Genomic DNA, 17,649 nt, shown 5'->3' with positions numbered 1-17,649 from the left:
AAAAAACATAAATAATGGCACAGACTTTGGGGATTCAAAATCCATGTCCACTCCATTTCACTGTAAGATCTTGGGCTAGTTACATAATGGGGCTAATCTTCAATTTCCTAATCTTAAAAAAAATACATACTATAGAATATGCCTGAGAGGGTATAGTAATTAAATGAGAATTTTTATCAACCGCTTACATGCTGGAACACCGTAATTATTCACTGAACGGTAGTTATAATGATAATATTTTCATGATACTTGTCTGAGATGGAACTTTAAAACAAAGCTGCAAAGTAGCCCTGCATGACCGCTGAGTACAAAGATGAACAGCATGTGTAAGCCTGTCGAGCCTGTGACCATCTATCTAAGGACACATGTGAGACCCTTCTTTCACTTTGAGGAGCAGAATTCTTCTCTTTGAGATGGACAATCTTTACCCATTTTCCTAAGCCCAGACTTGAATAAAAGTATTTCCTCCTACAAAAGCAAAATCAATAAAGTAAAATTGATTTAGAAGTTAAAAATTGATCCAGAAAGCACTTCAAGTTTTTAAAAGTAAAATTTGAATCTAATATAAATATTTTTAAAAGGAATGTATTTGTTTGATTTTTTTTTTTTGTTTTGTTTTCTGGCTCTGTTCTCCCTGTTTTGCTTTGTTATTTAGCTAAAATAGGCCCTCACTTCCAGCCTGGCATAAGAGATTTCAGTATTCACAGTATGAATTATACTAAAAGGTGTGGAGTACGGTTTGTCTGTCTATCTAGACACAGGCAGAAAGGGTTGCTTCAATCAGATGTGGTAATGTACATCTTTAATTCCAGCAACCGGAAGCAAAAGAAGATCTCTATGAGCCCGAGGCCAGCCTGGTCTACATAACAAGTTGCGGGCCAGTCAGGAATACATTAGGAACCTGTCTCAAAAAAAAAGGGAGAGGAGGGCTGAAGAGATGGCTCAGTGGTTAAGAGCACTGACTTCTCTTCCAGAAGAACCAAGTTTAATACCCAACCCCCACGTGGCAACTTACTATCTGTAACTCTAGTTCCGGGGGCCTACCACCCTCTTGTGGCCTCTGCCTGTACTGTGTGCTTATGGTACACAGATATACTCACAGATTACATGCACATTGAAATAAAAAATAAAAATAGATCTTTTTTAAAAAGAGGAGACAATTTCTACAAATTGGTAAAAAGGTTAGTTTCACTCAAAATTAATAAGCATTGCCATTAATAATCAGAAATTTTAACTTATATACTTCACAATGTAAATAATTTTACTTTAAAGAAATTTTAGGTGTTCTAAACTTCAAAAAAATAATTATTTTTACTTAGTACATCTCATTTCAGTACATTCTTAGAGTTGTTTGTTTTGGCTTTTCGAGACAGTGTTTCTCTGTGTGACAGCCCTGGATGTCCTGGAACTCGCTCTGTAGACCACCAGGCTGGCCTTGAGCTCACAGAGATGCACATACTTTTGCCTCCTGGGTGCTGGGATTAGAGACATGCGCCATCATGCCTGACTCATTCTTAGATTTTAAGTAAGTTTGCTCACTTTTTGGCTTATGGAGGTTTGCTTTATTTGCTTTTTAAAGAGTGTGTGTGTGTCTGTGTGTATGTATGTGTATGTGTGTGCATGCGAGTGCGTGCGTGCGTGTGTGCGTGTGTGTGTGTGTGTGTGTAAATGTATACCATGTATATGCAGATACTCCTGGACACCAGAAGAAGCTACCAGATACCCTTGAACGAGAGTAATAGGCAACTGTGAGTCACCTGACATGGTGCTGAGAACCAAATTCTGGTCCTCGAGCAGAGTTGTTCATGTTCTTAAACTCAGCCTTGTCTCCTTGTCTCCGTCAGCCTTGGTTTATGAGTTCTGAAAACACTTGTAAAAATATGGAACTTCGCTGAACTAACCTAACACTAAAAGTACACAAGGCTTGCGTGCTAGAGCAGCATAAAGAATTTCAAATCCAGCCTACTGGATGGCATTCACTTTCATTATAATTCCCACCTGAGTTCTCCAATAAAAATCTCTTTATCCCTAGGGATTTAGGGAGAAATACACATAAAAAGATAATAGTTTCTGGGCAATGGTGGCTCACACTTTTAACCCAGCACTGGGGAGGCAGAAGCAGGTGGATCTCTGAGTTTGAGGCCAGTCTGGGTCTAGAGAGTGAGTTCCAGAGCTACACAGAAACAGTCTTGAAAAATTTTTTAAAAGATTATATTTATATTTATTACCTATGATTTATCATGTTTCAGTCTACCCCAAGAATAGCGAATCCAGATCTCTAAGAATCTTTGAACAATGCTTCCTAGGAGAGTATGTGGGATCCTATGGTAAGCTGTTGCACTTCCCAGTATGTCAACTTCATGTAAATGCACTTTGGTACCTAAAAACCATATGACTTAAAAATAAGGTGCGCATCCTAAAACCCTACACCAGAAATTGAGGAGAAAGGTGCCCAACATAAATCAATGATATTCTAGAATGGGAGACAGCATGGCTAGGAGCTCATCCCCTCCTTCCAGAGGACCCAAGTTTGACACAGCATCCATGTCAAGGGGCTCACACTGACTGTAACTCCAGCTCCAGAGGGACCTGACCCCTCTGACCTCCTCGAGCCCCTGCACTCACATACATAAACTCACACTCAGCCCCACAGACACACACATAACAAAAAGTACATTTTAAAAAAATATATTAAAAATAAATGATATTCTAAGACTGAGTTGACATTCAAAGCTAGACTCCACATATATACACCAGTTTGAGTAAGTCATACAACTCCAAACAACTGGGGGGTGAGGAAGTTTCTGGGTAGCTTAGTGAGTGTGGTCTTCAGGTTTATGCCAAGTCTCCATATCTTGGTTTTTCTTTTCAAATATCAAAGATGATGGGCTGGGGAGACAGTTCAAATAGCAAACACAAAGGGATGAGTTCAGTCCCCCTAACCCACAAGTGCTTGTAATCCCAGCACTGGTGAGGCAGGAAGACAGATCCCTGGGGCTCACTGGCCAGCCAGCCAAGCCAAGTTGACAAGTTCAATGACAGTAAAAGGCCCCATTCCAATGGGCACCTAAGGTCGTCCTCTCACGTGGACATATGCATCTACACGCACACACAAATTAAAAAGTTTTAAATAAAAAACAGTAACATTCATCCCCAAACTACATTTAAAAAGACTGAATGGGAAACAAGTATGAATTGTAAATAAAATAACCAAGCGAAAGCTCAAGGCATGCATTTTGTTCACAACTGCAGAGTAATTGCTGTACCTGAGAAGATCTACAAAATCCCAAAACAGAGAAGCACTTCCCCTCCGATTTATATTTCATTTGTTCCTCATCCACTTTAGAAAAAGGAATTATATCGCTTCCGTAGCGGAACCCTGGGGAAGGAGAGCAGAACATCTGTTAGGCATACGGAGCCTGAAACGAGCTCTGTCCACACATCAACAACACACACACTCCAGGGCTGTCTCCTTCTTCTACTGCCCCCATGAGCAAGGGAGAAGCAGAGGCAGAAGCAAACCACATACACCGTATACAGATAACTAAAATCTAATTACAATTTTAAGTAGCGTCTTCTGCAGTCTAGTTACCTTAATGATTACCCAGCCCAGAAGAAAGACTGTAGCGAATACGGCACCTTAGTTATCCTCAGAAGACAGCCGTGTTGACTACAGCACAAGGAGGAGCTGTAAACACATTCACAGCTGCAAACACAATCTCAGAAACCTGGATCCACAGAGAAAATGGCCCATCGGAAATCTTCAGAACAAAATGTCCAAAGCACATGCAGGAGACAGACAAGCCTTCAGCCATCTAGCAGAAGCCCAAACTCTACATAAAAACATCCAGTTGACAAGTTCTATACTTTTGTTTCAATTTATTTCATTATTGGAATTTAGTTGTATTTTTTTTCAAGGTCTTAGATTGGATAAATATGGGCTCATATGCCCCCCCCACAACTAAAAAAAAATAAAAAAGGCAAACCCATAACCCTGTGCTATGGCACCTGCTCTCTGGAAGGCTGTGCCCCTAACGTGCACACACAGCACACAGCATCTCTTCAATGCGACTGCAAGAGGGACCATCAAAGCCCAAGAATCAACACAGGGAGTCCAGAGGCAGATGCTGTGGTCCGATATCTATTTGTTCCTGATAGGCTGCTGGGGTCACATTCTTAATTTAAAAAAAAAATCTATTTTCATACAACAAATTCAAAAATTCCAGAACAAAAGTCATCAGGGAAACATGACATGTGGTCAAGTGTGGTATCTAAACCAAACATCTTCCTTTTTCCCCAGTCATCTGTGTGCAGGTAGAGGAAGAGCACGTACATATATGTGCATGTGTGTACACAGGTGTGCTCACCTGTGAGTGCACACAGAGATCAGCAGCCAACTTCACACGTCTTCCTCTATTGTCCTCTGCTTACTTTTTGAGACAGGATTTCCACCTGAGCTGGTGGCTCTGCATTCCAGCAGTTTCGCTAGTCAGCCCCAGATCTTCCCACCTCCACCTCTCACTCCTAGTTTTTATGTGGGTGCTGGGGATCCTTGTGCGGCAAGCACTTTATTCACCAACCCATCTCCCGGACCCTAAGTCAAGTATGTCTCTAACTTTCTCTTGTCATCAATCATTGATTTGAGTTAACAGCATCTAAAAAGTGCTTATTATAGCTACCCGTGTTTTCTAGTTCTTCTACTTAACGTGCAAATAACTTTCTACAAGGCAGGGAGTAAAGAACAGACTCTCAACATACAGCCGGGTTCTCTGGCCCACAGGTGTCTACTGGTTTCTCTGGGTAAGAAGGGACAACCTACGTATTAGTGAGTAGACAATGGGGGAGAGAGGAAAGTGGCAGAAGAGAACAGAGGACCTTCTGTACTCTATGACCCAGTGTCTAATGCTTCCCCCTCAATTGCCGCCCCCATAAAAAGCTTTTTGTCCCAGATAATCAGAGCTTTCTTGCAACAACTCAAAGAACTGGTTACCTCATCTCTATCCCTCTTCCTTCTAATCCAGCTGTCACACCTATCTCCCTAATGGGACATTTCTGAACACTGCAGATGTATATAGGTCCCCAAACACCATGTATAAATTCTGGGCTATCTCTCAGTCCCAGTGCTGAACAGTATGGAGGAAGGCAGACAGACCTGGAGGAACAGCTCTAGCTGTAGTTCTGAACAGTATGGAGGAAGGCAGACAGACCTGGAGGAACAGCTCTAGCTGTAGTTCTGAACAGTATGGAGGAAGGTAGACAGACCTGGAGGAACAGCTCTAGCTGTAGTTCTGAACAGTATGGAGGAAGGCAGACAGACCTGGAGGAACAGCTCTAGCTGTAGTTCTGAACAGTATGGAGGAAGGTAGACAGACCTGGAGGAACAGCTCTAGCTGTAGTTCTGAACAGTATGGAGGAAGGTAGACAGACCTGGAGGAACAGCTCTAGCTGTAGTTCTGAACAGTATGGAGGAAGGTAGACAGACCTGGAGGAACAGCTCTAGCTGTAGTTCTGAACAGTATGGAGGAAGGTAGACAGACCTGGAGGAACAGCTCTAGCTGTAGTTCTGAACAGTATGGAGGAAGGTGGATAGACCTGGAGGAACAGCTCTAGCTGTAGTGCTGGGCCCGTGCACTGCTAGCTGGGTCGCATTATGTATGCTAATGAGTATCTTTCAGTGTTGGTCCTTCTGATGGTCAATCATCTATTTGATAGAATTTGGAATCACCATGGAAACAAAGCTCTGGCTCTATCTGTGAGGAAGTTCCTACACTGGGTTAGCTGAGGTAGGAAGATCCACCCTGAGTCTGGGCGGGGTCCAGAACTGAACAAAAAGGAGAAAAAGAGCTGAGCACCAGCTCGCTGAGTGCAGATGCAACAAGAGCCAGTGGCCTTGCATTCCTGCCCCTGTCCCTTCCCTGCCCAGAGTGTCCCCTCAAACCAGGAACAAGAAGAAAGGAAAAAAAACCAACTTTCTTGTCTTAAATTGCTTTGTCAAATATTCTGTCACAGCAATAACAAAGTAACTACAAGAGCTTCTGTGTAAAACGGGAATGACAAGAGTGTCTGCTTCACTATTTTGTGACAATTAAGAGAGAAAATATAAGCTGCCACTTAAGATACGGCCTTCTGAGCCCGGTCTGTGCCTAATTCACGCTTCTTCTCCACACCACGAGCCAGTCCTCAAGCCAGAATAGAAGGATCAGCTAAAGATGAGGCTGTGATTCCAGCTCAACTACAATTCTAAGATCCACTATGCTATGCTGCTAAATTCAAACCTGTGACAGAAATCGTGAAGTACTAATTGCATTCTGTATATAATTCCATCTACTACCAGCTTCAAACCATCCAACTCCCTCAAGCACTGAAACATATGCAGCAAGATATAGTGCCATACGCGACACTTTCTTGCAGGACTGGGAAATTACAACTATACTAAGTAGTGTACAACCAGGTAATAAGTTGATCTAAGCACCCAGGCTACCATCTTAATCATATTTGGCATATGAGGATTTGAGCTCTTGAATATTCAGATATTCTCAGCTGGCTTCCAAGTCCTCTGGATAAAGATGTCATCTAAACATATTATTTAAGACAAATGGGTGGAGTGTATTTAGCACAACTTTAAAGAGCCTAGTGTGTATAAGCTATGACAACAATCATAAGTAATATTTTTCCACTAAATGAGCACATCTGGTAGGATATAAACCTGGAACTGGCACTTAAAGGAATAAGGGGAAAGCTGCCTCGGTCCCTTTAGATAAGCATCTTCCCAGCCGGTGAACCTGCACATTAAAATAAAGCCAAGTCCTAAGTCCTGTCACTTGACACACTTAAATTCGGAAGGATCAAATACACAACCCTTTCGTAGGAGCCATCTTGCCCAAGTTCCCCCTGACCTACAGGACCCAGTGTCTCACTGTTGTTCAGCTGCATCTCTGCGACTCTGAGAGACGTCTGCAGCTCAACAGCCTAGGCTGCCTCCCACCCTTGAAGACAATCTTCCTTGGGCAAAAGAGCGGATGCTTATTAACATACCTTGAATAGTGTCCTCTTTGGAAACTTCGGTTTCGTCATCGTCATTTAAGCAATAAACAGTTTCTTTTCGTACATCTTCCTTCTTTAGGGTTCTTGCATCCACAACTGTCCAGCTCTTTTTAACCTTCTCCTGTACGATCTATTTCCAAATGATAGTGGAAGGAGACATCAGGAGAGACAGCACAGTGACCGCAGGATGGGAATCTAACGTACTCTGAACACTCTCTCCATCTGCGCAGTACTGAGCCTCGCCTTTCCTAGTATGTAAATGTTAGCTTACTTCAAAAGGGACTACCTTATAACTGTCTCTATGTCCCCTTTTCTCCTCTACTGACTTCTAAATACACATATATATTCTATAGAAAACCCTCAAATTGCCAAGTTAAGAGAGGCCATACATTTTCCCATAGTCAGAAAGAAAGGGAGAAGTCAAACCAGGAGACTGAGAAAATGAGAGAATATACACTCATCCACAATCTCACTCTTCCAGCCTTGACAGAAACCAAAACAACTCAAAATTACCTCCATGGTTCTCAGGATGTGTTTGGGAATTAAGCTCTTAAACATACAAAAAATGCCTGCATATTTGTTTCTAAGATTTAATTCTATTTTTTAGCATGCATTTAAAGAGGGGGAGAAAGCAGAGAAGCTCGTGTTGAAGCACAGATCAAATTTCTCCTCAGACCAGAACTGAGATTATCGCCGAAGGCAATTCACTTTTGAAAGTAAGCTATGACATCGAAAGGCATGTGAATGATGACCCACACCCTGACACGAACAAGTCAACACTTCTGACATTCTATAGATGCTGCTACTATCAGATGGCTACTAACTGAATTAGGTGTGACCATGTCTCCAAAGCTCTAGAGTATTATCGGCATCCCTGCTACGATACACAATGACAAGTCAATCCATCATGCTTTCTTTCTCCTAAGAGGAAAAGAGACAAAGGCCTGAGTTCCTGGTTAACAATGAATTATCAACTCAGCAAAAAAGAAAGAGGAGGAAATCAAGCCATATTATAAATAATTCTCAAAACTTCTCCTCGTATGCCTTTTAGATGAAAAGCTAAACGGAGATGAAATCAAAAGGGAGAAGAGCTACGGAGGCAGTAATTATACACTGAACGGCTCACACATGAATTGTCAGCATCTTACATAAGCGCATTTATCCGCCCAGTACACTGCTTTAAAAATGAATATATATTCACTACCTACCGATTTATAGGCTACAATCTTTATAGACAAATTGGAGCCGATGGTCAGCTGGCAGGGCCAGGGCATGGAGCGCCTCTCAATCTTCTTAAAGACCGACAGCTGCCGTAGACTCTCACTTAATAAAGGAAAACACATAATGAAAGACCCAATTTTCCAACGTTCATTTGGACTAGATGGTTTACTTATTTCACTAGACAGAGAAGTGCGCTGCTGTTGACTATAAAGAGAGAAACCTCAGGGGGTGGCAGGAAAATGCCAATCATGGTTGGGAAGGAGCCAGAGGCAGTGAGCTGGCTGGGGGGGTGGAGGGTAGTAGAGCTGAAATCACTTGTCTGACAGGAAAAAACCTCCCCTCCCATCCTCTAGTCATTTCTCTCAGCTCCCCCAGTGATTCCCAATGTCTACTCAGAACCAAGCACACCTTTGAGGATATGATAAAAGCATATTCGCCATGAGTTGAGACACAAGGCAAGGCGCTCACCAGCTCCCAGAAAACAACAGACAAGAGGCTAAGAGCCCCAGCTCTGGGGTAGCATAGGAAGGGCTCCAGGCTAAGCATCACTGCTCACAATTCATTAGTTAATGCCAACTCCCCTAAGTAAAAGACATGATGTTTTATATGCACACAACAGAGAGAGTTACATAAAGACTACCTAGGGGACAAAGGAATCAGCAGTCTGTTGGTCTTATGTAAAGTAGACAACTGTACAGTTTTTAATAGTGAGAAGGGCGGGAGAAGATAAATGTGATGTAGAGAGATGCCTCATTTCAACAAGGGTGAAACTTGCCTGGTTTTATCCGCCTCTAATCAAACACAACAGAAGACTGCAGGAGAGGTGGAATTTGTGGTGTTCACTTAAAGAGAAAAAGGAATGCATGGTAAAATATGTACGAAGTGTCCAGTCCAGCCCTTATGACCGACGTCCATGGAAGAAGAATCTAAAGTAGTGAGAACTACTCTATGTTACCCACCTAGAGACAGATCTCAACAGACTCCAAACCTCAGAACCACGTCACATCGAGCAGAAGCTGTTCTGCCTGAACGCTACTTCCGAGGTCCACAGTGCACCAAAGCCAACCTGAACATGTCTGCACCAGACCTAATCTGTCTCGTGAGACATTACTAGTCCATCCAAGACATCATGAGGTATGGATTCAGTACCGGGGATTTTTTAAAAAATTTTTTATATAAAAATAATTTCCCACAGCCTTATTCCTTCCAATTAAAACTTTTGCCTCAAAGTTCACTCTCTAGTCTTGGTTTTTATTTCTAGAATCACCAGGACAAAGACCAAATATGTGCAATATCAGAGAAACTCAATTTGAAAATCCACTTAATCATAATTAAAATAGAATAGTCGCTGTATTTGAATGACAAAGTTCCATCTACACACAAGACCCAGAACGCAAGTGTTTTAAAGCACTAAGACATGCACAGCCAATAAGTTATCTGCTTGCTGGGGAAGGGAAGATACCTTAGAAAATAGTTTATACTGGCTCATAACAGGGTAGCTTAAGGCAGGTATTCCCACAGTTCGGAGAAAAACAACACATCTGCCCACAGTGTGACAAGCATGTATACTATGTCACAGCATCTCATCTTATAGGGCTCCTCACTAATTCCTTTGGTGAGCACTTGGGAAATTACAATTCCATTCCCATTTACCAATAATTTCAAAGGTTTCCATATTTAGAAAATCACGATGTGTTTCTTGTCAATTACTGATCTCCAGAAATTCTTAAAAATTGTAGCTGAGAATAAAACAACAGATGTAGACCATTGCTGACCTACTTCAGTGGAGAACTTTGCTTCTACTTCTGAATTTCATGTACCTACCGATGGATGGAATTAATTCCTAAACAAAGGCAGCACTATCCCTGAGACTCTGGGTCAGCACAAGCCTGACTGCTTGGCAAACTACTGTACAGCCACCTTTGGCAAGTTTGACTCCTCACACAGACGACAGAAGATACAACACAAACCTTCCCAGATTCTCTGCTGAAAATCAGTGTGCATCCAACACTAACCAAGAACAAGATGGATAAAAGAGATGATCTCTCCCACAGTATCTATAGACAGATGAAAAAAAATAGTTTCTTTTATTGTTATAAAGGGGTTATTTTATTGTTATATGGTACTTCAGGGATTTCATTCTTTAAAAAAAAAAAATCACTTGCCTTTCCAACACCAAGGTGAACATTTTCCCTTCATGACAACATTGCAATAATACTGGCTTTAAATTGTTTACAGTTTGGTTGTTTATTTATGTGAGAGGGGTTTTGTTTTTATTTGTTGTAACAGGACTTAGTCAGATTATTTACTGATTTAAAGCAGCAGGTCCTCGACCTGTGGGTGGAGAAACCTTTGGGATGGAACAACCCTTTCACAGGGCGCACATATCAAATATATTTCCATTATAATGCACAACAGTAGCAAAATTACAGCTATGAAGGAGCAACAAAATAATTTTATGGTTTGGGGTCACCACAACAATGAGAAACTATATTAAAGGGTCATAGCATTAGAAAGGTTGAGAATCTAGCATAAAGTTAGAGGGGGAAAAAAGAAGAAGCCTCAAATTAGAAACCATGTTATACCCTCCCTTGATGCTCTCTAAAATTAGTATCAGAAAGTAAAGGAGCACTGACAGTCAGACACGACACCATTTTTCCTAATTACAGCCATTACGGACATCAGCGAGAATAAGAACTATGCATCCCACACTGCACAGACATACCTGCACAGCCATGTTTATTGCTGTTTTAGTTACAACAGAAAGGAAAGGAAGCAGCCTAGATGTCCATCAGTTTATGAACGGATAATGAAAGTGTGGCACCCATACACAACAGAATTTCAGTAAGCTTTAAAGAACAAGGAAATTATACAATCTGCAAGAAAGTGGCTAGAATTGAAAAATATATTAAATGAGATAACCCAGGCTCTAATTTGTATACATTATACAAATTCTCTCATACACGAACCCTTGCTTCTCCTTTTTATATATGTGCATTTATGTAGAAATGAGTTTACAGGGCCTAGGAAACCAGAAAGGGCCCATGAGAAGATAAAAAAGAGGCCTAAATTGTGTGTGTGTGTGTGTGTGTGTGTGCGCGCGCGCGCACGCACGTGCACACGCATGTGTGTACAACAGAACACATAATATGGAGGTGGAAGAGGAACACTGGGGTGGAAATGTTTACATGGAGATGGGAGGCTATGAAATGAGACAGTAAACCCAGACTAAAGATGCATTAGGAGGCTGGAGAGATGCCTCAGGGATTAAGAGCACTGGCTGCTCTTGCAGAGACCCTGGTTCGATTCACACACCCACATGGTGGCTCACTACTGTTTGTAACTCTAGTTCCAGGGGATCTAATGCCTTCTTCTAACTTCTGTGGACAACGGATATGCATGTGGACCCATACATACATGCAGGCAAAAGACTCACACAAATAAGGTACAAAAATATATTTTTTTTCTAAAAATCTTTCTAAACCATAAAGAAACCTACTTCTCTGTAAGCTAATTAAAAGACAGAACTTTAAAGAGTTTGAGCGGAGAAGTTCAGGTCTCATGTGTGAGTGATAAAACTGTCCCAGAAGTCACGTGTTACTAAATGAAAATCCCAGGGGCAGGTCACCTCCCTATCAATTATTGGTAAGGGAAACCCCTGAGGTCCACAAGACAATAGGGCTATTGCCATTACTGTTTGTTGCACAACAGAACTATGTGGTAAGACTATTGCAGAAGGTACCATGTGCTTTAGTTGCAGAACATAAAGAAAGAAAGCCAGTGCTGAGTGTGAAACCTGTGCCCTGCTGTCCGCTTGTCCGATGCTGGAAGGACAGTCACCAACAGTCTTACTCAGTCCCCTATGTGGCCACTGTGTACTGTAATACTGACCGGACAGGCTCACTGATATAACAGTGGCATCACTACTATGGTGACCAACCCCTACATGTTTGAATTTAAATACAGTCCATAGGAGAAAAGCCACGTTTAGTACTGCAAGCCTGGTCAAAAGCCTACGGCTATAGAGGTCATAGGTCCTAGTGAAAAAGCTACTACTGTTTTGCTAAGTGGACATGATGTCCACCTCAAACTGTCTTCTTGTAGAATATTCTTTTAAGGTGTATTTTTTTTTTTTATGCTGCATTTGTTTAACTCTGTGAAGCTGTAATTCTTTGCCTGTCTAAAACACTAATGAAGAGCTGAGTGGCCAGTAGCAAGGCAGGGGCAAAGATACGTGGAATTGGCAGGTTGAAGGAGAAATCTGGAAGAGGAGAGGAGCAAGAGAGAAGGAGGAGGACATCACAGCCAGTCATGGAGTCAGAGTGAAAGTAAGATATACAGAAGTAAGAAAAGGAAAAAACCCAGAGACAAAAGGTAGATGGGTCAATTTAAGTTAGAAAAACTGGCAAGAAACAAGCCAAGTTAAGACCGGATATTCATAATTAGGAATAAGCTTCTGTGGGAACTAGACGTTGGGCCCCAGAAAGCCAAAAGAGTAAAATATCACACTACAATTTGGTGCACCAATGTGGGTCTGTATTTCCATGCAGGCCTGAGAAAGCAAAAAATCAAAAACAGAAACAAAAAAAGTATATGGCTTCTTTAAGAGTTTCTGCCTGCTGGTGAGCCCATGAGCAGCCAGTAAGTTAAGTAGGAACAAAAAGCAAAGTAAAAATGTCTGCCATGGCACAAGCATGGGCATTCTAGAGTTCTAGGAAGGTTGCATGCAGTTCCCAGTCACACATGCTTTAGGCTTGGCTTTCACAACCAAACCTGAGAGTGGGCAGAGCCAGTTTATAGCGCACACAGAGAATCAGGTGTAGCTTAGCAGTCTAAAGTTTGCTCGGTTACACAGTAGAGGAGATCCAGACAGAAAACCCCTAAATAGATTCCAGTGTGTTTTACAATGTGCATAAGTTTAAGATGAAAAGATATAGGTAATTATAGGAAAAACAAATAATTTTTAAAAAATAAACTCTTTACAGAGAAAATAAAAATAATATAAAAGAAAAAAGCCACATAAAGATGAGAAATACACAAGGAGTCTGGATTCTTTATGCTATTATGTTGATTTTGAATTTCCTGATTGCTGAAAAGCAAAGGACAGCGGCTGAGAGACCTGTAATCAAAAGAGGGACTGCTGAAATAAACCAGTCTATAGACTTTAGGAATAATTAATATGCACTAATAAAAGAACTTCAAAATAAAGACAATGGGTTTTGTAAATGTATGAAGAGAGTGGTCCAAGAAATGTACCTCAAGCTTGGAATAAAGACGAAATCTAGTACTCCATTTCTAAAGCGTCTACATACTCCCTCCCGAACTTCAGTGGCACATGTCTGGAAATAAATGAGCACCCTGTGCAAGCCAAACTCATAAAAGGGAGATTAAGGGTGAGTTTGAGACTTCTTTAATAAAATTCAGAACAGTTATTAAAGAATGACTGCTAAGTTGAGAATTGCTCAGAAAAGCATTGGGAAGACCTCTATTCAAAGAAATCCACGTGGGAAGATTAAAAGTTGCTGCCAGTGTCTCCAAGTCTTACCTGAAGGAATAGATCTCATCCAGCCCATCTTCACCTTCTAGAGACACCATCACTCTTTGCACCATGCGGATACCTTCCTCTTGCTGCTTAGTAATCCCTTTCTGAGGGAAGGACAGTCCAAGGTGGTCCAAGCCCAGGTCACCATCTCCTCTGCTCCCAGCCTCACCGCTCTTGCAGATGGGAAAAGGCAGACTTTCAGGAAAGACCATCAGGAAAGAAGGTGAGTTTGGGTTCCAAATCTGGATTCCAACTCTGTGACTGTCACAACACACGAGTACGACGCCTGCCTGCCAGTCAACCTTATGCAACTCCATAATTTTGTCTATCAAGTGGCACGCATCCACCTGAGGATTATTTAAGCTTTAAACTTTAAACTTCTAAAACTTCTTGGACACGGTAACAAGGGAGACTGGCTGACACAACCAAGTAACCAAAGGGCAGGCTCTCTAGGTAGCAATGGAACGGCCAGGTCCAGGGGGCCTTTCGCTGCTACCTCTCCATGTCACCTCATCTGCCTTGTACTGCTTTCTTTCTCAGAATGGCTTCTTCCACACTGCCCTACTATGGACTGTGCTCCCAAATTCCTTATGTTGAAATTTAAGTATGGGAGTGGGGGTCGGCAGATGACTATTATGATGGTAGAACCCTGAGTTTTATGCAAGGTACTAGAGATGGTACCTTTTAGCCTTTTCTGTCCTGTCATGTGACACTCACAGCATCCTCTGGGAGACAGACATCTCCTACCAAACAGCAGACCTGCGTTAGCACTGTGAGCTCAGACTTCCTTCCTCCAGACCTCTGTGGGGCTGGTCTGTTTGTAAATTCCCTCCCCTGTACTGAACAGCCATAGCAATCGACTGCGGCAAGCTCACATCTACAAAGGACTCAGGGTTCAACCTGCTGATTTCAAACGTTTACAAATATCGGGGATCAACAGGAGGGATCTAGAAGAGTTCACTGAAGGTCACTAAAGTCACAGGCTAAAGTTCAGGAAGAAATACTTCCTAGAACAAATTCAGGCAATGCATTAAGAGCACCAGAGCACTGGGGAGGTCACCAACAATCCCTCAGGGTTCCTATGGGGATTTAATAAGGACATGAAGCTGAGGACGTGTGGCTCAATGATAGAGTGGTTGTGTTTCATACACAAAGTCCTGAACCAACCCCAACACTGCAAATAATCACAATAATAAATAAGAGGCTGTGAAATAAAATACTTAAAAATTCAAATGTTATTGTACACATTAAAATCTTATACAGAAGCTGGGCATGGTGGCACATGCCTTTAATCCCAGCACTAGGGAGGCAGAGGCAGGTGGATCTCTGTGAGTTCAAGGTCAGCCTGGTCTACAGAAAAAAAAAAAAAGAAAGAAAAAATCTTATACAGAAATAGAATATTGCTAGAAAGAAATAAAGCCCAATTCTGTTATGTTGCTCTCTAGTTATTTGTTTGAAATGAGGCTAACTCCAGGTTAGGATTAATAACAAAATATATTAATAATCAGAGGCTAGGGAGATGGCTCAGTGGTTAAAAGCACTTGCTATTCTTTCAGAGGATCCATTTTGGTTCCCAGCACCCACATGGTGGTTTATAACCATATGCAACTCCAGTTCCCGGGACCCAATACCCTGTTCTGGTCTCCACAGGCACCAGGCACACATGGGGTACATGGACATACATGCAAACAAGACATCCAAACATAGAAAATAAAAATTAAGTTTAAAACATTAAATGATCAATCTATATGCAAACTGAAAGACCACCCAAATACATGTTAGCATAATATGATATCTGGTAATTTAGATATGATTACATCTAAACAATAGCATTTATTTCTCATATACTAAGTCAGTGGGGGCTTGTTTTCACTAAGAACTAAAACAACTGAGATGAAATAACTGGACCAGAGTCACCCAGTCACCTGACTGACAGGGTGACGCTCTTGGGCTATGGCATACCGCCTTACTTTATTCCTGCAAACCAGAGGGCTGAATTAGGGTAATCTTTTCCATTCTCCCGACACTCTGTAGGTCACCCCTATGTGATGGATACTTTAAAGACAATCAATCATTCAGCTTGCTATACTCAAAATAAGGCTTTCTGGGTAACCTTTCTCTTCATTTACTTAGCATGAGCCACAGGACCTGTATTGCACATCAAGCACTTCCCAAGCACTTCCCACGTGCACGGTGGACACTTTGCATTAGGTGCCGACTGTTACTGGAGCATCAACAAGAAGACACAGATAACGTGAAGATGAAGCATAAGGAAATCTGCCCTAGAAAAAGTTATAGTAACAATTCTTTCTATGCTGCATTTGGCCAGAGGAAGCGAAAACCTATGCCCATGGAACAGTATGTTTTAAATGAAACTAAAGTGATGGGGAATGCACCGGACAGCAGGCGCTGGTCTGCAGTACAGGAAGAAAACATTTCCGAGGAACAGAAAGCCACCAGACAACTAACAGGCAAGCGGAAGAAAAGACCGCGTTCCTTCTGCGTATCCTACTCTGGCACTCATTTCTAAAAGAGAAGAGGCAGCTCTTTCAAGTGACATCGGCAGAAGTACAGCACATTAGGCTTCAAACATGAGGCATCCTGAGGCCACGAGCAGGAAACTGGGCTAAGCTGCCTTCTGAAGTGCCGAGCAAACCTCGGGTCCGTGAGAAGTGTCACTTGAAAAGCACTTAATTTCTCTGAAGTGCCATCTTAACAAGCACCAGTTTGGTGGGCTCTTCTGAACTCTTCTGTATAGTCCCACAGGAAGATGTGCCCCAGCAATCTTAAGACGGGCATACATGCATGCAAGAGGGGTTCTTAATTCCCTATGGTAGGCAGTCACCGAGGCCAGTGGTGCCCACTCCAAACACTTCTTAGTGCAGGGCTCAATTTGAAAGATGATCAGATTAATAATTCAACATCCTATAGCATTACTCTGCTCCAGCCAAAAATAGGACAAGAAGAAATGGGTTTTAAATGCAGCAGGAAGGATTAGCGAAGTGACGAGAATTTTTTAGTGGGGATGTATGAGAAAGAAAGTAAATGTTAGAAAGGAATTCAAGTTACTGTGAGGTGAAGGGATTTCTTCCTTATCAACTATAAAATACACATTTTCTCCTCAAATTTTATAGCACACATAACAAATTACATTTTATTATGTGTCTGCACCCTGAGAAAGGGTTACATATAGGTATTATATTGCTATAAATTGATCCCTAACATTACGCTTTGTCTGCCCTCAGTCTACTGCTGTCTTCTCTGAGCCACATAAGAAATCAACTATCATATCAGTCTGTTAATGTCGTCTATGCAGACAGGAAATAAACCGAACATCCTCAAAAGATGTTTTTCTAATTCCTTGATCATTTTAGGTCTAAAATCTGTAATTTGCTATTAAGCTCAATTTCTCTGTATCACTACTTCAATTATTTCTTTATCATCACAGCTCAAAACAGTTCCATGAACACAGGTATAATCGACACACGTAAGGTGGCCAATCGGTCACCTGGCAGATTCCTACTTAGCCAAAAGAGGAGGTTCTACACAGGGCCCTGCTCACTGCATAAAGGAACAAGATGTCCTACACATTACTCTTGAGCTCTTACAAGAACTGCAGGGAGATGCCAGATTTCTTCAAGTTACAAATGATGACATCTAGTTGATCTTGGCTGAACGGGCTGCTGAGGTCAGTGAACACTTCAATGTGCTTCTTCCCAAACTTCTTCCCTCTAAAAGACAGAGTGGTCACATAAAGAAAGCATTCTCTGAGGGTCAGTGAGATGGCTCAGCAGATAGGACGGTTGCCCTGAATACTTGTAACCTGAGTTCAGTCACCAGAA

General features: G+C 41.8%; 1 protein-coding gene across 1 annotated transcript in view; it reads right to left on the bottom strand.

Moving 5' to 3' along the window:
• Window positions 1-17,649, bottom strand: part of Xrcc5 (X-ray repair cross complementing 5) — a 96,325-nt gene that overhangs the window by 69,990 nt on the left and 8,686 nt on the right. The window contains exons 5-9 of the mRNA XM_041650012.1: window positions 17,416-17,538; window positions 13,811-14,002; window positions 8,253-8,367; window positions 7,036-7,174; window positions 3,267-3,379 (exon numbers count right to left, since the gene is read on the bottom strand). Of these exons, the coding sequence (XP_041505946.1) occupies window positions 3,267-3,379; window positions 7,036-7,174; window positions 8,253-8,367; window positions 13,811-14,002; window positions 17,416-17,538 (682 nt within the window). The remainder of the gene's footprint in view (window positions 1-3,266; window positions 3,380-7,035; window positions 7,175-8,252; window positions 8,368-13,810; window positions 14,003-17,415; window positions 17,539-17,649) is intronic.

Source organism: Microtus oregoni, unplaced genomic scaffold (assembly GCF_018167655.1).
Source record: "Microtus oregoni isolate MIOR12 unplaced genomic scaffold, Mior012 000004F_ref0000308, whole genome shotgun sequence".
Classification (NCBI taxonomy): domain Eukaryota; kingdom Metazoa; phylum Chordata; class Mammalia; order Rodentia; family Cricetidae; genus Microtus; species Microtus oregoni.
Note: the sequence above shows the minus strand (reverse complement) of the source record. Positions and strands in the feature narration are given on the sequence as shown.